Raw genomic sequence first — 15,315 nt, 5'->3', positions numbered from 1 at the left:
CTTTTATACCCGTATGTCCGGGGGAGAGGCATGCAAATACCACTCGCCAATTTTCATTGGCCTTTTATCAAAGACCAGAGGTGTCTCAGGCTCCCAAGAGTGACCCCCTAGTGTCACTACATCAACACCAACGTCTCGTTCCCTCCATCAGGGAACGGAGGTTACACCAGTAACCATGACATTTTCCACCGTTGAAAGTTTCCCCTGAACTTGTATAGCAGAACACGGTGTAACACGGCTGCCGCTGTTTATCTTGACTTGGCAGTATTAATATAGTCAGCATTTGACTGATACTAAACAGTAATACTGATGTTTATTTAGCTATTTATTTTATTTTTATTTATTCTTTATTTTAATGGTCAACATTTGACTGATACTAAACATACAGTACTGATGTTTATTTAGCTATTTATTTTATTTTTATTTATTCTTTATTTTAATGGTCAGCATTTGACTGATATTAAACATACAGTACTGATGTTTATTTAGCTATTTATTGTATTTTTAATTATTCTTTATTTTCTAAGTGTTAATTTCTAGAATTTGTTGACAATGTATAATAATAATGTCAAATATTCTTTGATAAAATATTTAAGAAAGCAGCCTTCTGAGTACCTTTGCATAGTCATATCAGTGCAAAATCCACACAGAAAATGTCTGTGAAAAAAATCGGTGAATTTTCCCTCTCTAAAATCGGTATCGGTCTCAAAAATCCCATATCGGTCGGGCTCTATATGGCAGAACCCAAAATTATGTTAAAATAAGTCCCCTTTCTGCTGGTCAGAGTGGACTGTGAAGGAGGTTAATATGCTTGGTGACCTATGAGAGTGGAGTGCTGAGATCTTTTGAAAATTTGGTTCAACATTTTGGGATCCCCAGATCAATTTTATAGGTATTTACAACTGTGCCACCTGCTCTGTACCATAAAGCGGCAGATACTCTGGGAGTGGTGATTACTGCTTTTGGAAAAGGTCATTAAGCATCAGTGTATTGCTCCCTGCTAATTCAGAGTCTGGGGGACAGAGCTTTAACTTCTATCAAGAGATTATGTGAGAAAGATTTCAACTTGGTATTGGAGGAGGGAGTGTGGGCTTGGATTCTAAAAAATGTCAAGTCTGCATCTAGAGATGCAAGGGTGCGCCTTATGCAATTCAAGATATTACATAGATTTTATTGGACCCCCTCTAGATTGTATAGGCTTGGTCTTAAAGACACACCCACCTGCTGGCAATGCCAATCGGAGGATAGAGACATGGCCCATGTTTGAGGTGGTGTATTGAGATCCAGGAATTCTGGTTGAAGGTTCAGAGTTTTGTGTGTGACGTGGTGGGCACTCGGGTTTAGTTTTGCCCCAGACTCTGTGTTTTGGGTGATGGGGCGGTTATCGATGTGGGGAATAGTCACATTGAGAATTGGGTTTTGACCTGTGTGATTATCGCCAGGCAGATTATTTTGAGGGTTTGGAGGTCAGCTGGTGCGCCCCTATTTCGGGAGTGGTGCACGGAGATGGGGAGGGTGGCGACTTTTGAAGAGGTGTCATTTGGAAGATGGGGTAACTTAGATTTGTTTGTTTGGAAATGGGGCAATTATTTGGAGTTTTTGGAGGGCTCTCGGGGTGGGGCGTGGAGAGAGTAGTGTAGCTTTGGTTGAGTATGATTATTATACATATATATATAAATATATTTTGTGTGTGTGTGTGTGTGTGTGTGTGTTTGTTTGCTTTTTTTCTGTATATTTACTCATGTGTGACTACAGGGATGTTTGTTGGGGGGCGGGGTTGGGGACTGGGAGGGTGGTTGTGGGGGTTAAATGTTGTTTGTATATATATATATATATATATATATATATATACACACACACACACACACACACACACACACACACACACACATACATACATATATATATATACCCTATATTGCCAAAAGTATTCGCTCATCTGCCTTTAGACGTATATGAACTTAAGTGACATCCCATTCTTAATCCATGGGGTTTAATATGACGTCGGCCCACCCTTTGCAGCTATAACAGCTTCAACTCTTCTGGGAAGGCTTTCCACAAGGTTTAGGAGTGTGTTTATGGGAATTTTTGACCATTCTTCCAGAAGCTAATTTGTGAGGTCAGACACTGATGTTGGACGAGAAGCCCTGGCTCGCAGTCTTCGCTCTAATTCATCCCAAAGGTGCTCTATCGGGTTGAGGTCAGGACTCTGTGCAGGCCAGTCAAGTTCTTCCACACCAAACTCACTCATCCATGTCTTTATGGACCTTGCTTTGTGCACTGGTGCACAGTCATGTTGGAACAGGAAGGGGCCATCCCCAAACTGTTCCCACAAAGTTGGGAGCATGGAATTGTCCAAAATCTCTTGGTATGCTGAAGCATTCAGAGTTCCTTTCACTGGAACTAAGGGGCCAAGCCCAGCTCCTGAAAAACAACCCCACACCATAATCCCCCCTACACCAAACTTCACAGTTGGCACAATGCAGTCAGACAAGTACCGTTCTCCTGGCAACCGCCAAACCCAGACTCGTCCATCAGATTGCCAGATGGAGAAGCGTGATTCGTCACTCCAGAGAACGCGTCTCCACTGCTCTAGAGTCCAGTGGCGGCGTGCTTTACACCACTGCATCCGACGCTTTGCATTGCACTTGGTGATGTATGGCTTGGATGCAGCTGCTCGGCCATGGAAACCCATTCCATGAAGCTCTCTACGCATTGTTCTTGAGCTAATCTGAAGGCCACATGAACTTTGGAGGTCTGTAGTGATTGACTCTGCAGAAAGTTGGTGACCTCTGCGCACTATGCGCCTCAGCATCCGCTGACCCCGCTCTGTCATTTTACGTGGGCTACCACTTCGTGGCTGAGTTGCTGTCATTCCCAATCGCTTCCACTTTGTTATAATACCACTGACAGTTGACTGTGGAATATTTAGTAGCGAGGAAATTTCATGACTGGACTTGTTGCACAGGTGGCATCCTATCACAGTACCATGCTGGAATTCACTGAGCTCCTGAGAGCGGCCCATTCTTTCACAAATGTTTGTAGAAGCAGTCTGCATGCCTAGGTGCTTCATTTTATACACCTGTGGCCATGGAAGTGATTGGAACACCTGAATTCAATTATTTGGATGGGTGAGCGAATACTTTTGGCAATATAGTGTATATATATAATGTGTGTGTGTGTGTGTGTGTGTGTGTGTGTGCGTGTGTGTGTATATATATATATATATATATACATACACACACACACACACACACATATATATATATAATATAAAAACATATACAGTGTGTGTGTGTGTATATATATATATATATATATATATATATATATATATATATACACACACACACACTGTATATGTTTTTGCTTTTCTTTATTGTAAGATTTAATAAAAAAAATGTTAATTACAAAAATAAAATCAGAATACAAACATAAGAATGGTGAATAAGAAAGGCATATCTTTGGGCAGATGTGTGAATGGCTTTCGCTGCAGATGGCACATGAGTGAATAGGCGATTGAGAGTATTTGAGTAGATTTGATTCCTTTTGTAGATAAAATTTTTTTTTTTAAACATTTTTAAAATCGCATGACATGGTCTTGCACGCCAGTGTGTTCATGTTGAATACTGACTGAAAAACGTAAACAAACTTCAGGTCACACCTACCGATGATGTGGACCAATGGCAGCAAGAAGGTGTTTAACAGCCGGTTAGAAGTTTTCCTAAAAGTTTGCCAGACGTGCTGTTACGAACCACCAAAACAAACGCAAAAACACCTTCTTTTTAGCCAGATTTTGATCTAAATGATGTCATAACCTGTTCGTTCTTCGATTTTGTATGAAGTATATTGGGGCCTTATTACACACATAATAAAACTTGTAACATTATCATTGTGTTCACTGTGTATCTTTTAGTTTAGTGACTGTCCTGTAATGTAGAGAGCTTGTACTTCTGCCTCATTTTAGTTTGTCTGCAGCTGGAACTTTCAAAACCACACAAATAATAGTCTTTCATTGACATCTAATGAATCAGCAAAATATAGGCTAGAGCAAGTTAAGAGAGAGAGGAAAAAAAACTGAAATTCACAAAATAGTCTATGTTATACAATAAGTAATTGGTTATAGTGTTGCAATTTGTAGCCAGATTGCACTGATTAAGTGTCTGATTAAGAGTTTAAAAAGGTTTGAGCCATAATGCAAGGGACATGATGGATAGAACTGAGTGTTGTTAGAAAAAAGAACATTAATTAAAATTCATTTAAAATGTCATTGTCAGTACTGCGACCAGCTGCCTTATGCCATGCTGCATCACTGAATTGCATATTTTTGGTTAAAGGGGATTTCCCTTCTACTCTGTGAACACGCACTATCAATCTTCCTTATTGTCTTCAAACAACAAAACAGTTGATTCTTTCATTCATCAGCCAATTTAAATGAAAATCATTCTGCTGGTTACCAAAAAGCAAAAGCATAACTAGGAAAGAGGGAAAGAAATAGAGGCAAGAAGAAGATTCCCTTCACACTGCATGCACAGCCTGAAGGCGTAAAACATTTCTTTCTCTCCCAACCCCCACCTTTCCTCCTCTGTCTTTCTCTCACTTGCTTTCTCTCTCATGCTCTGTCTGTCTCTCTCCTTCTCTTTCAGTTTCTCTGTGTGACTCTGTTTTTTTTTTTTTTTTTTTTTTTCCATGGTTATTATGTAACATATGAATGATTCAATAATGGCTTTATTAATGTAGATATCAAAGATCTGTGTGAGTACCAAAGGGTGCCTGTGATGAACCTAATGGCCTATGAAGGAAGTGACAAAAAAAAAAACAACAAAAAAAAAAACACACATATGCACAAAGAGAAAGCAAAGAAAAAGTAAAACAGAAAAGAAAAAGAGGACACAAGCCGAGATATTGACTGACCAGGCATAAAGTATGATGTTGAAGGCCAGCTGGGGGCGGCATGGCAGTGCGCCACTCCACCTCTGACTGTCATCTACTCTGACATTCTGGCTAAGCTAGATCTCATTAGGATGAGGGTTACTTTGATTCTGTCAGCTGCGATGTGACTTCCACTGTATGGGTTGCCTTCAAAGTAAACTGCTGTATCACTGTAACTTCCAATGCCATATTATCTACATAGGTAATCCATTTCACTCTTACCTTTGATTGACATCCCAGAACTTGAATAAACAGTTCACCCAAAAATAAAAATAAATTTTTTACTTACACTCATGTCAAATTTTTATGTTCCTCACACAAAGCTTTCGCATGGCTTCAGAAGCCCTGGAATATAGCGCACAAGTTGCATAGACTACTTTTATGGTGCTTTTATGGTGCTTTAAAAGCCACTGGTCACAATGAACTGTCATTGTATGCCAAGGGATGCGTAAAGATTTTTTTTTTTTTTCAATTTACTTTTGTGGTCCACAGAAAAAATAAAAGCATACGGGTTAGGAATGGCTTGAGGGTGATAATGACAGAATATACATTTTTGGGTGAACTATTCATTTAACCTTTCTGTTAGAAATGGAAAGATTCAGATCAGCAACTCTCCTTTCTTCCAGCCTCTGTCACTCACTCACAGTTTGCTTACAGTGAGCTGGTTATTGATTTAAACTTGGTGACAGCATAGAAACATTTACAGAGGAAAAATATCTGTATTTAGTATTTGCTATATCCAAAGGCAAATTATTCAAAGCTTTAAGGATAATCAAAACTGATTTTTCTTGATGCCCCTCTCTTACTAGTTTTTATTTATTATTTTATATATTATTTAACATTCAGTGCTGTTTTGAGGAAAAAAATCCATTTAGGTAAAAAGATTTGAGTAGAATGCCTGTCTGACCACACTACCCTTAACCTTCTATATATACTATATATGTTTAAAAAAAGAACTGTACACATGCATTAACAATTAAATAGCACTAAGACTGTATGCTATGTTAATCATAAATTTAAATAATTCACTGCAGCCAAGTAGCCAGTCAGAAGGGACTGCTCCATAATAGATGGTGCTACAGTGGTGAGTTCGGCTTGAACCATCACTCTTAAGTAAACATACTTTAAAATGACCTGCTTTAATGGCATTTACAAAGCTATGCTTACTACTTCAGATTTATAGGCAAAAATAATATAAAATTAAATAAACATAGGCTTGTCCAGTAAATGAACTTGACTGAGAGCTTTGAATGTACGGACAGCTGCCACATTAAAGTTCTCTCAATAGCCAAGTTAACATTACATGTTTGCTGATCTCATAAGCATGGTAATAAAAGACATTGTTGAAAATGCTATTTTGAATAAGTGCTTGGCTGACTATTAAGGAGGACATCTGGGATGGGGTGAAAATCATTAGCTATACTGTTAGAGCTTGGCTAGCTGTAATTGCCTTGTCTCAGAATAGCATCAAATGAACACATTCTAAAACGGGGTTTAATGTATCACTCAGTAAATCCAGCAAACATCTGACTTTTATAAAGTTTTGCCTGTCAGAAGGGATATGCTTTATAGAAGAACTATTCAGGGCTTTCTGCACTTTGCAAGCTTGTTAAAAAAAATTAGGCATCCAGAAATTTTACAGTCTGGTAGGCAAACAATTATGACTTTAATAATTGGCAAGCATTTCTTATGGGCCTGTTGTGGTTGATCCAGTGCTACAAAAAAAAATCCCAAACCACAGTGTTCATGCTTTCTTTTAGTTGAGCAAAATGTTATTTTTCAATCTCATTAAGTAGATAACCAGTAGGGATGTCATAAAATATCAATATATCGATTATTGATCAGCACATTATTTTATCAATATATTTTTGAGGAATCGATATATTAAAATTAGCAAACATTTAAATTAGAAGCTTCATTTGCGTGCATTCCAACTCACTTAGTTGGGACAGTTCACCAAAAAATGAAAAGTATCGCCCCTATTTCGGGAATGGTGCACGGAGATGGGGAGGGTGGCGGCTTTTGAAGAGGTGTCATTTGGAAGATGGGGTAACTTAGATTTGTTTGTTTGGAAATGGGGCAATTATTTGGAGTTTTTATATATATATATATATATTTGTGTACAGTATTTGGGACAGTTCACCAAAAAATGAAAATTATCTCATCATTTACTCATGCCATCCCAGATATGTATGAATTTCTTGTTTCTGCAGATCAGAAACGAAGATTTTAAGAAGAATATCTCAGCTATGTAGGTCCATACAATACAAGTGAATGGTGATCAGCTCCAAAAAGCACAGACAGTCATAGTAAAAGTAATCCTTTCGACTCCAGTGGTTTAATATCTGTCTTCTGAAGCATTGCAATCACTGTAGGTGAGAAACAGATCAATATTTCAATATTTATTAATTTTTTACTATAAATCTCCACTTTCACTTTCAGATTGTGAAAGCAGAGATTTATAGTAAAAAAGGACTTAAATATTGATCTGTTTCACACCCACACCAATTATATTGCTCATGAAGATATGGATTTAACCACTGGATTACTTTATGGTTATTTTATGCTGTCTTTATATGATTTTTGGAGCTTGAAAGGTCTGATCACCATTCACTTGCATTTTATGGACCTACAGAGCTGAAATATTCTTCAAACTTTGTGTTCAGCAGAAGAAAGAAAGTCATACATATCTGGGATGGCATAAAGGTGAGTAAATGATGAGAGAATTTTCATTTTTGGGTGAACTGTCCCTTTAAATATTTCATCCAGTAATGACTAGAGTAAATAATCTTTGTCCTTTGATTATGATTTGGGTCGAATTTAATGGAAAACTATGCAAGTTGCACTCTGTGGCACTTCAGAATTTTGACACTGAGCATTGGCGGTGTGTATGTACCTTTGTAGAATATAATGTTTCAAATTTTAGAATGCGCCATGTCATCCACCAGACATGTCCAGTGTCCCTATAATTTACCCTGCTGCTCACACTTTACCAAAGTTGTGCTGAGAATGTTTTTTTTTAAAGATAAAGACTACTGTGCAATAAGCAACCCAATTTATATCTAAAAACAAATCCCATTATATATCAATAATCATGGGGAAAAACTTCCGAATATCGATGCGTGAAAAAGGCATCGATCCCAAGCCTAATAACCAGTATCTAACCAGTTCACAACACCACAATAGTGAACCAGGCTTCTTTAGGAACTCACTCTTTAGTTTTACAGTATTTTCATGGATGCAGGTGAGTTCTTGTATAACTGGAGAATTGAGGCTGAATAAACAATCAGTTTCTGGTCTCAGATGAGATTCTGGGGCTTTCTTTCCTCAGCTCTCTCTCCAATTGTTTAAGAGTGCTTCATAAAAACTGCTTGTTTATCATTGTTTCTGTGAGAAAGGCACAACTTGCCATTAATTATTTATGACGTTACTACATAATGAATGGTCACAATGAGGAGATACATTTTCACTGCACAAGATCTTGCCAGGCCTTCTGATAACAACACAATAAGTTATATTTATGTTCACACACAAAGGCCTGATAAGCAGGAAACTTTGCTTCCCTCTTACAGTAAAGCTTAGTAGGACACTTGCCCTGTGATGTTGGATGGGATCACATGCTGCTCAGGTTTAAAGCTAGATTTATTGCACCACAAAAGTCCTCCCCATTAAGGAGAGATGATGTTTCAAATACAAGTAATTTGCTAGTCATTTAATCACACTGACTGGTAGCTCTCAGACATATGCAACTGGTGTTGCCCAATTTCAGCTATTTGTCTCAAAGAGTTTGTAACTTTTGCTAAATTACTGCAGAAGGGCATATCTGATTTGGGAGGCTTTCACAAGTGGAAGAATTTTTAAATGTGACTCAAACATTTTAGTAGTGTACATATTCAGCAATTATTCCAATTCTTCTAAATCAAGCCATGGATGAGGTGGAAGCATACTACACTGCTTCTCTTGGAACATTAGAATTAGTTTGCTGATTTTAAATTGCTATATTTAAAACTGGCCTTGTGATGATGAAAAGTCCAATTACATATTTGGAATAGAATGTATACAATGTTTAACTATAATACAACTCTATTCTCTGTCAAAAAGATAAAGATTTTATACCCTTAATATTTCTTTGCAAAACCTAAATAAAACTCGCTGCATGTGTCTTACCTTTCCATGTTCTCTGTAAGGCAACCTGGGCCTGGATAGCCCTCCCCCCTGGCAGAGAGAGGCCCCTGTGACAGGCCTGGGCGAGTTTTCCATGTCTCCATTAATCCAGCAACTGGAGAAATTAGATTCAACAAGGGGTTCGTCTGGTCCCTCAAATTGTGGTGTGAAAACGACATTGTTCCTTGCGCTCCGATCTGGTAATGAAATGAATGTCCACCTGAATTAACGCCAACAATAGCTGACGTGGGCACATTATTATTCTCTTGGTAATAGCTGCCATCATTGGTTTCCTGTTTAATCCCCTTGGGCAGGCCATTGTTCGGAAACACACCAGGTTCAAAGTTGCCATTCAGAGAAGAAACAGGAGGTCCCAAGATCCCAGAAAGACTATATTCATCAAAATTATCCCTCAAAGACAAATATGTAGTCTCTGTAGCAGGAAAGCAGCCTAGGGAGTGATGTGGCTCACCGAACTGGGGGTTTGAACAAGTCACCTCTCTGTTTGGTTCAGTCTTAATCTGAGTTACAAAAGGAGACTGTGGTATGGTGCTCTTACTGTTGCCTAGGCACATGCTCCTGTAATCAGTGCCAGGCTCGTTTTTTATATACTTTGCCACTCCCATAGCATCCAGGCCTATGTTAAATATTTCCCCGTCCACATTTTCTACCTTTGGGAACTCAAATCCCTTGAAGTCATGCTCTCTGCCCTCAGGGCTGTTTACATCATTCTGCACTAGGCCCAGTCCACTGGGAGGGCTTGAGACAGAGAAGCCCCTGGATGAGTTCCTGGGACTGGACATGGCCATGGTACCAGCGGTGTGCGGACTAGAGATTGATGGTCTAATGTTACCACTATTGCCTCCATTTCCTGTTGGGCTTGAGACAGATGATATCATGTTAGTGTTGCAGGAAAGTGGTGACCTCACGCTGCCAATACTGTGAGGGCTGGAAACTGGAGACTTCATTACACTGAGGGGACTAGCCATTGGAGGTGACCCCACCATGCTGGACTTCACCGAGCTACAGGTACTGGAGCTGGTGTGGTGACCTTGGGTCAAGTTGGTGCTGGCAGTGGCCAGTGATGGACAATCAGAGTCAAAGTAGGTGGGGCTGGTAGTGGACGACACCAGGTTGTTTCCAGTAGGACTAGACATGGGTCCAGACCCATCGGGACCGCAAGAGAGAGCAGTGGCCAGCGCAGAGGGCACTGGGGCAGAGCCTACAGCACACTCCTGTGGGCCACCATTGGGCAGTTGGGACCCAGATGGAAATGGAGCTGGAGGAGCTTTCTTCTTTGGGCTCCCAGTTATTCTAGGCTGGCTGTCTTCAATTGCTCTCCCACAAAGAGGATACACTTTCACCGGGCTACCCTGCCCTCCTGCAGTACCTTGTTGGCCAAAGCCAAAGTCGGCCTCCCTGGCAGCATTCATGTATAAGCCCATAGACTCAGCAACAGTTTTGGAGAGCTCCTTAGAGCCTGTTTCCGACTTGCGGATGTGGAAGGAGTTGTTGAAGGAGGGATAAGCAAGAGGTTGATTCTGGTTAAGTCTAAGCATTGCTGTGTCAGTAATCTTAAAGTTGTTATCCTTGCACACAGATGGCACGTTAGGGGCATTGCTTGAGTTAACGATATCCATTAGCACATCACTATTTTTCAAACTCTCTTCTGCGGAACAGCAATACTCCATGGTATCTTTTGGCATCTGTGCCCAATTGTTTTCTGCATGTGCCCCCTCGTCGTAACTTTGGTATCTTTTAGTCTCCATACCTGGGTCATTTGATAAACCTAATGGGTCAATAAATGAGAGACAAGCAGTAACCTTAGAGTTAGAATGGCAAAATTTGATCAGCACAGAGAAATCCAATTATACTGTAAAACCAAATAGCAAACAAAATAATTATTGGTTTAACTTGTTAGTTTTGCATTTCCTTTGGAACCAGCATTAAAGATATATATTACTTTAAAAAAAAAAACTAAAGATTTGTTGTAATTACAAACATTAAGTGTATTGTTTATTTATGAGGTTAATTGTGCTTTATATGGATAAAAGTGTACTTTTTTAAATGCATTTTTTTTTTTTTTTTTTACCTAAGGTTCACTTATAATGTAAGCAAAGCAGGGCTGAAACTATTAGTCAACGTTATCAACAACTTCGACAATAAAAAAAACAAAATTTTGACAAAAATTTCCATTGTCGAATAGTCATTTGATCTCATTTAACGTAACATGAGATCACATTAAACTCTAATGATGACGTGCGAGAGCAGCACTGCAGTTCGTGCCTGACTGAGGAGAGGAAGAATTACATAGCTCACAGTCCAGATGCACTCTAAACTTTCCAAACATCTTCAGGTTATGTAGATCGCAAAGTATGAGGGAATTATAATGCAAAAATACAAAATAAGTAAATACAGAAGCACTCTCGTTGTGGAATAAGTGGAGCAGGAGCTGCCGCTCCGCTGAAGCAAAACTTCCGTGTCGAGCGTCTTTAATGGAAACACCTCAGAGTTACATCTTTAATGCAGTTACATTTAACATGTTATAGCTTTATTCAAGTTCAAATAATAAGGAAGCAGGTCATGTAAATAAGTACAAACTCCAAAACTGGCATTTCTCTGTGCAGTCAGCGCCTCTTCTATGAGTTGCGAAGTGTCCCGATCTAAGGGGGAGAGACTGATACTGTACCCGGCTGATGCACATGCTGTAGCAGGAATGCTCATCACTCGAGCGTGCATGCTTGCTGCAGCTAGATTATAACGTGATGACTAGCAACTTACTGAATCATAATATATGTGTCACTGTGCATTTCTTATTGTGAAGAAAACTGGCAATATGCAGCTTTATTAAAAGAGAGAGTTTGTTTTTATGTGAGTTAAAGATGGATTGAAGTAAACAAAAAGGTGAGAGAGGTAGTCTTCGCCCCATTATACACTGCAACAAAATACGTTTTTGATTTGTTTTGGCTTGTTTTCCAGTATAAATCGCTAAAACTCCTTTAAAACAATGTGCATTTTCTTTAGCAGCTATACTTCAGAAAAGAAAAAAATTGTTATCTGAGAATGTTGAATATAATATTGAAAATACAAATATTTAAAAATATCTAAAAATCCTTTTAAAAAGTTGCATTCACTTGAGAAACAGCATATAAGATATTTAGACTTGCCTTTAGAGAAAACATTTGAATATAAGTATATTTTGTCTTTACTGCACTCACAAAAGTATAACCAAGTGAAAAAATACACTTATATTTAAGATACATTCTCTTAAAGCAAGTCTAAATATCTTATATGTTGCTTCTCAAGTAAATGTATCTTGTTTTAAGGATTTTTGTAGTGAATTTCTTTACTGAATTAAACTTAATAAAAAGTATTTTTTCCCCTTTAATTTGGTGAATGTCATTTAGAGGTATTTTTAAAAGATGATTTTGTCCTCTTTATTGTTAGTAAGCATGTTTAATACAACCTTTTAAGTTGGGGCACAAGCTGAATAATCGGTTAACAGCTAATGATTAATCATTGCAATAATCGCCGAATAATCGTTCTAATAATCATTAGATTAATCGATTATCAAAATAATCATTAGTTGCAGCCCTAAAGCAGTCAATTTAGTTTTTCTTGATCATTTGCCACCCTCTCTCTCTCTCTCTTCCTCCTCCTCCTCATTTCTTCACTATGACTGGGCAGGCCAAGTTTCTGAACACTGAACAGGCGTCGTTGACGTGTAAATGTGGACGGTCATGTGTAAATGTTTCAGGTTTCTGACATCAGGAACCAAAGATTTTCATAAGCTGTTTTTGCAACTTGGTTTCGATAAATACTCTTTTTGGCTTGAGGACAAGCTTTTGACATCTGAAACTTACAGTATGTTTTGTAAGTACAATTAACTCTTCTATTCCTCATGATATGACCCCTTTCTTTTCATTGAGTGCAATTTCATGTCAGAATGTGTTAAAGTTGCTCTGAACCTCAGGGTTACAGTTAGGACTTTAGGGCTAAAAATGACTATCAATAGACAGTGCGGAACATATTTCCAGAAAATCTCTCAAAGTTTAACAGCTCTATTTAAACAAACTTATGCGTTTCACTTTTTATTGACAGCGCCAAGAGGTTCTGCCTCAGGAGAAAGCACACAAGACACACAGGGCTTTAGGGGAGGGACTGAAGCAGACTGTCCGCCTGCGAGACAACTATACGTTTAAACGTTCATTTTCTATGAACATGTGCTTACAATGCATACTTTCACCACCATAAAAAGTTAATAATAAACCACTCCTCAATAGCGACATACATTATCTTATAGTACGAGTAAAGCACTTTTAAAAGCAAAGTCAAAATGGTGATGACAGTGCAGCTTGTAAACATTTTACGTGCTGTAGTTTCGTAGGTTCATGTCTTTTTCTGTCGTATTTTTCTTCCCACGATACCGTACTTTAGCGGGCCACTATTGGAAAGAACCAGACACACTGTCGCCGGGAGTTTATCACGCCATTCTCGGATTGGTCCGGTTTCTCTGTCGTTCTCTTATTTATTAGCTTTTAAGTCACAACATCGCTGCGACATCCTTTGCACTATTTAAATTACGAACTTTGCTCTACGCATCGCCTGTGAAAACTTTACTCAACTAAGTAAGTTCTTACACGTGATAGTTCATGCTGCATTGCACAGCGACCTCCCAACATCAAAGAATGATGACTGTGACGCAGTTATTTCGGTTTCGAATAGTCCTCCTGACTCATATAATTGTGATGCACTTTAATCATCGCCTAAGTACGGTTAAATATGTGCGAGGGAATGTTTGCATATTCTTTTGAATACATAGCATTAGTCATTGTGGTGATGGTAAAAAAACAAAAAACAAACAAACAAAAAAAAAACACCTCGTTAAACAAGCTGGAATATCACTATTAATCATGGACATCTGTCTAAATAAACTTAAGTTTCATTCAACTCGAGATTCACTGATGTACAATCTGCACGTACAATATAAACACTAAATAAAAAGGGGATTAAGATGTTGACGACGTTACGTAAAAAAAGATACAAGCTGGTATCCCGTGAAGTTCAACTACGAAACGATGGAGATAATGTTGGGCACATTCTGCTACACGAGCCCCGACATTGACCAAGAAACAAATGTCGTGTAATATCTTTAAACAAAAAGTAAGCTAGCAAGATGTGCTAAATTGTATTAATTTCACTTACATAAATCATGTAGGCAGCTAAATGGGTTGAGACCAGAAAACGCCAAACAAATTCGCTACAGTTTGTTGTAAATTATGTTTAAGTGATTAATGAATGTTGTTCATATTTACGGTACTACACTTGTAATGTTGTTTAGCTGTTGTTGATCTTGCCTTCATCATTACTTCGCGCAATGCACGGAGGTCTTGTCAAGTTCATTTCGTGAACATTGCTTCTCATTGTGCGTGTTATTCATAACATTACAAGTTTTAGAAACTTCAACACGGCTGCAACGCAGCGATCAATATTCTATAGCAGTTCACAGGGCTACACGGATTTAACACTGATCTTTAACGAGAGATAAAAGAGACATCTTACCGTAATTACGACATCCAAATTTGACAGTTACCTACTGCTGGCCACTAGTAATCCAAAGGACAAAAACGACACAGAATAGTGTCGTTAAGTTGTTTTTAGAAGTATTCCCAGTGTTGCGACTGCTTACATCTACTAGTTTGTGACAGCTGAACGCGCGGCACACCGCTGCGCACAATAAGCGCGATCCTCAACGACAGCGCATTGTACGCGTACAACAGTCGACAGCGACTTCACCCAAAGGTCCCGTTGACAGTTTTCAGTTTACGTGCACATTACTTCTAGATTGGTGATTTTTGAAGGCGCCCAACAGAGGACTAATAAAAACAGCGGAGGGACTCAGACAGACTTGCGTGGCGACGTCATTCTGTGCACATGGACCCTCCTACTGCAATGAGAGCTCGGTTGGGAGGGGCGACGAGCGCGCTCAGGTATATACGGCTCTAACGCTTCATCTAGAAGTAGGGCAAGGTAGTTTGATTACGCAGTCGCTAACCTGTGCATCTAGGGCAAATAGATGCAAACATTAGAGCAAAAATTTAGTTTCATTACCCCACTCTCGAAATGTTATTTTGTGTTTTTTAATTATATATATATTCTAAAGTAATATAATGTGATCATTTCTTGCACTGTGCACTTTCACAGTGCCCGAATGATGCT

General features: G+C 38.8%; 1 protein-coding gene across 1 annotated transcript in view; it reads right to left on the bottom strand.

Moving 5' to 3' along the window:
- Positions 1 to 14,998, bottom strand: part of nr3c2 (nuclear receptor subfamily 3, group C, member 2) — a 194,120-nt gene extending 179,122 nt beyond the window's left edge. Inside the window, exons 1-2 of the mRNA XM_051702889.1 lie at positions 14,659 to 14,998; positions 9,100 to 10,885 (exon numbers count right to left, since the gene is read on the bottom strand). Of these exons, the coding sequence (XP_051558849.1) occupies positions 9,100 to 10,865 (1,766 nt within the window). The 5' untranslated portion in view covers positions 10,866 to 10,885; positions 14,659 to 14,998. The remainder of the gene's footprint in view (positions 1 to 9,099; positions 10,886 to 14,658) is intronic.
- Positions 14,999 to 15,315: the final 317 nt, after the last annotated feature.

Source organism: Myxocyprinus asiaticus, chromosome 7, assembly GCF_019703515.2.
Source record: "Myxocyprinus asiaticus isolate MX2 ecotype Aquarium Trade chromosome 7, UBuf_Myxa_2, whole genome shotgun sequence".
In the NCBI taxonomy this organism is placed as follows: Eukaryota; Metazoa; Chordata; class Actinopteri; order Cypriniformes; family Catostomidae; genus Myxocyprinus; species Myxocyprinus asiaticus.
This window is presented reverse-complemented; position numbering and strand designations above follow the sequence as displayed.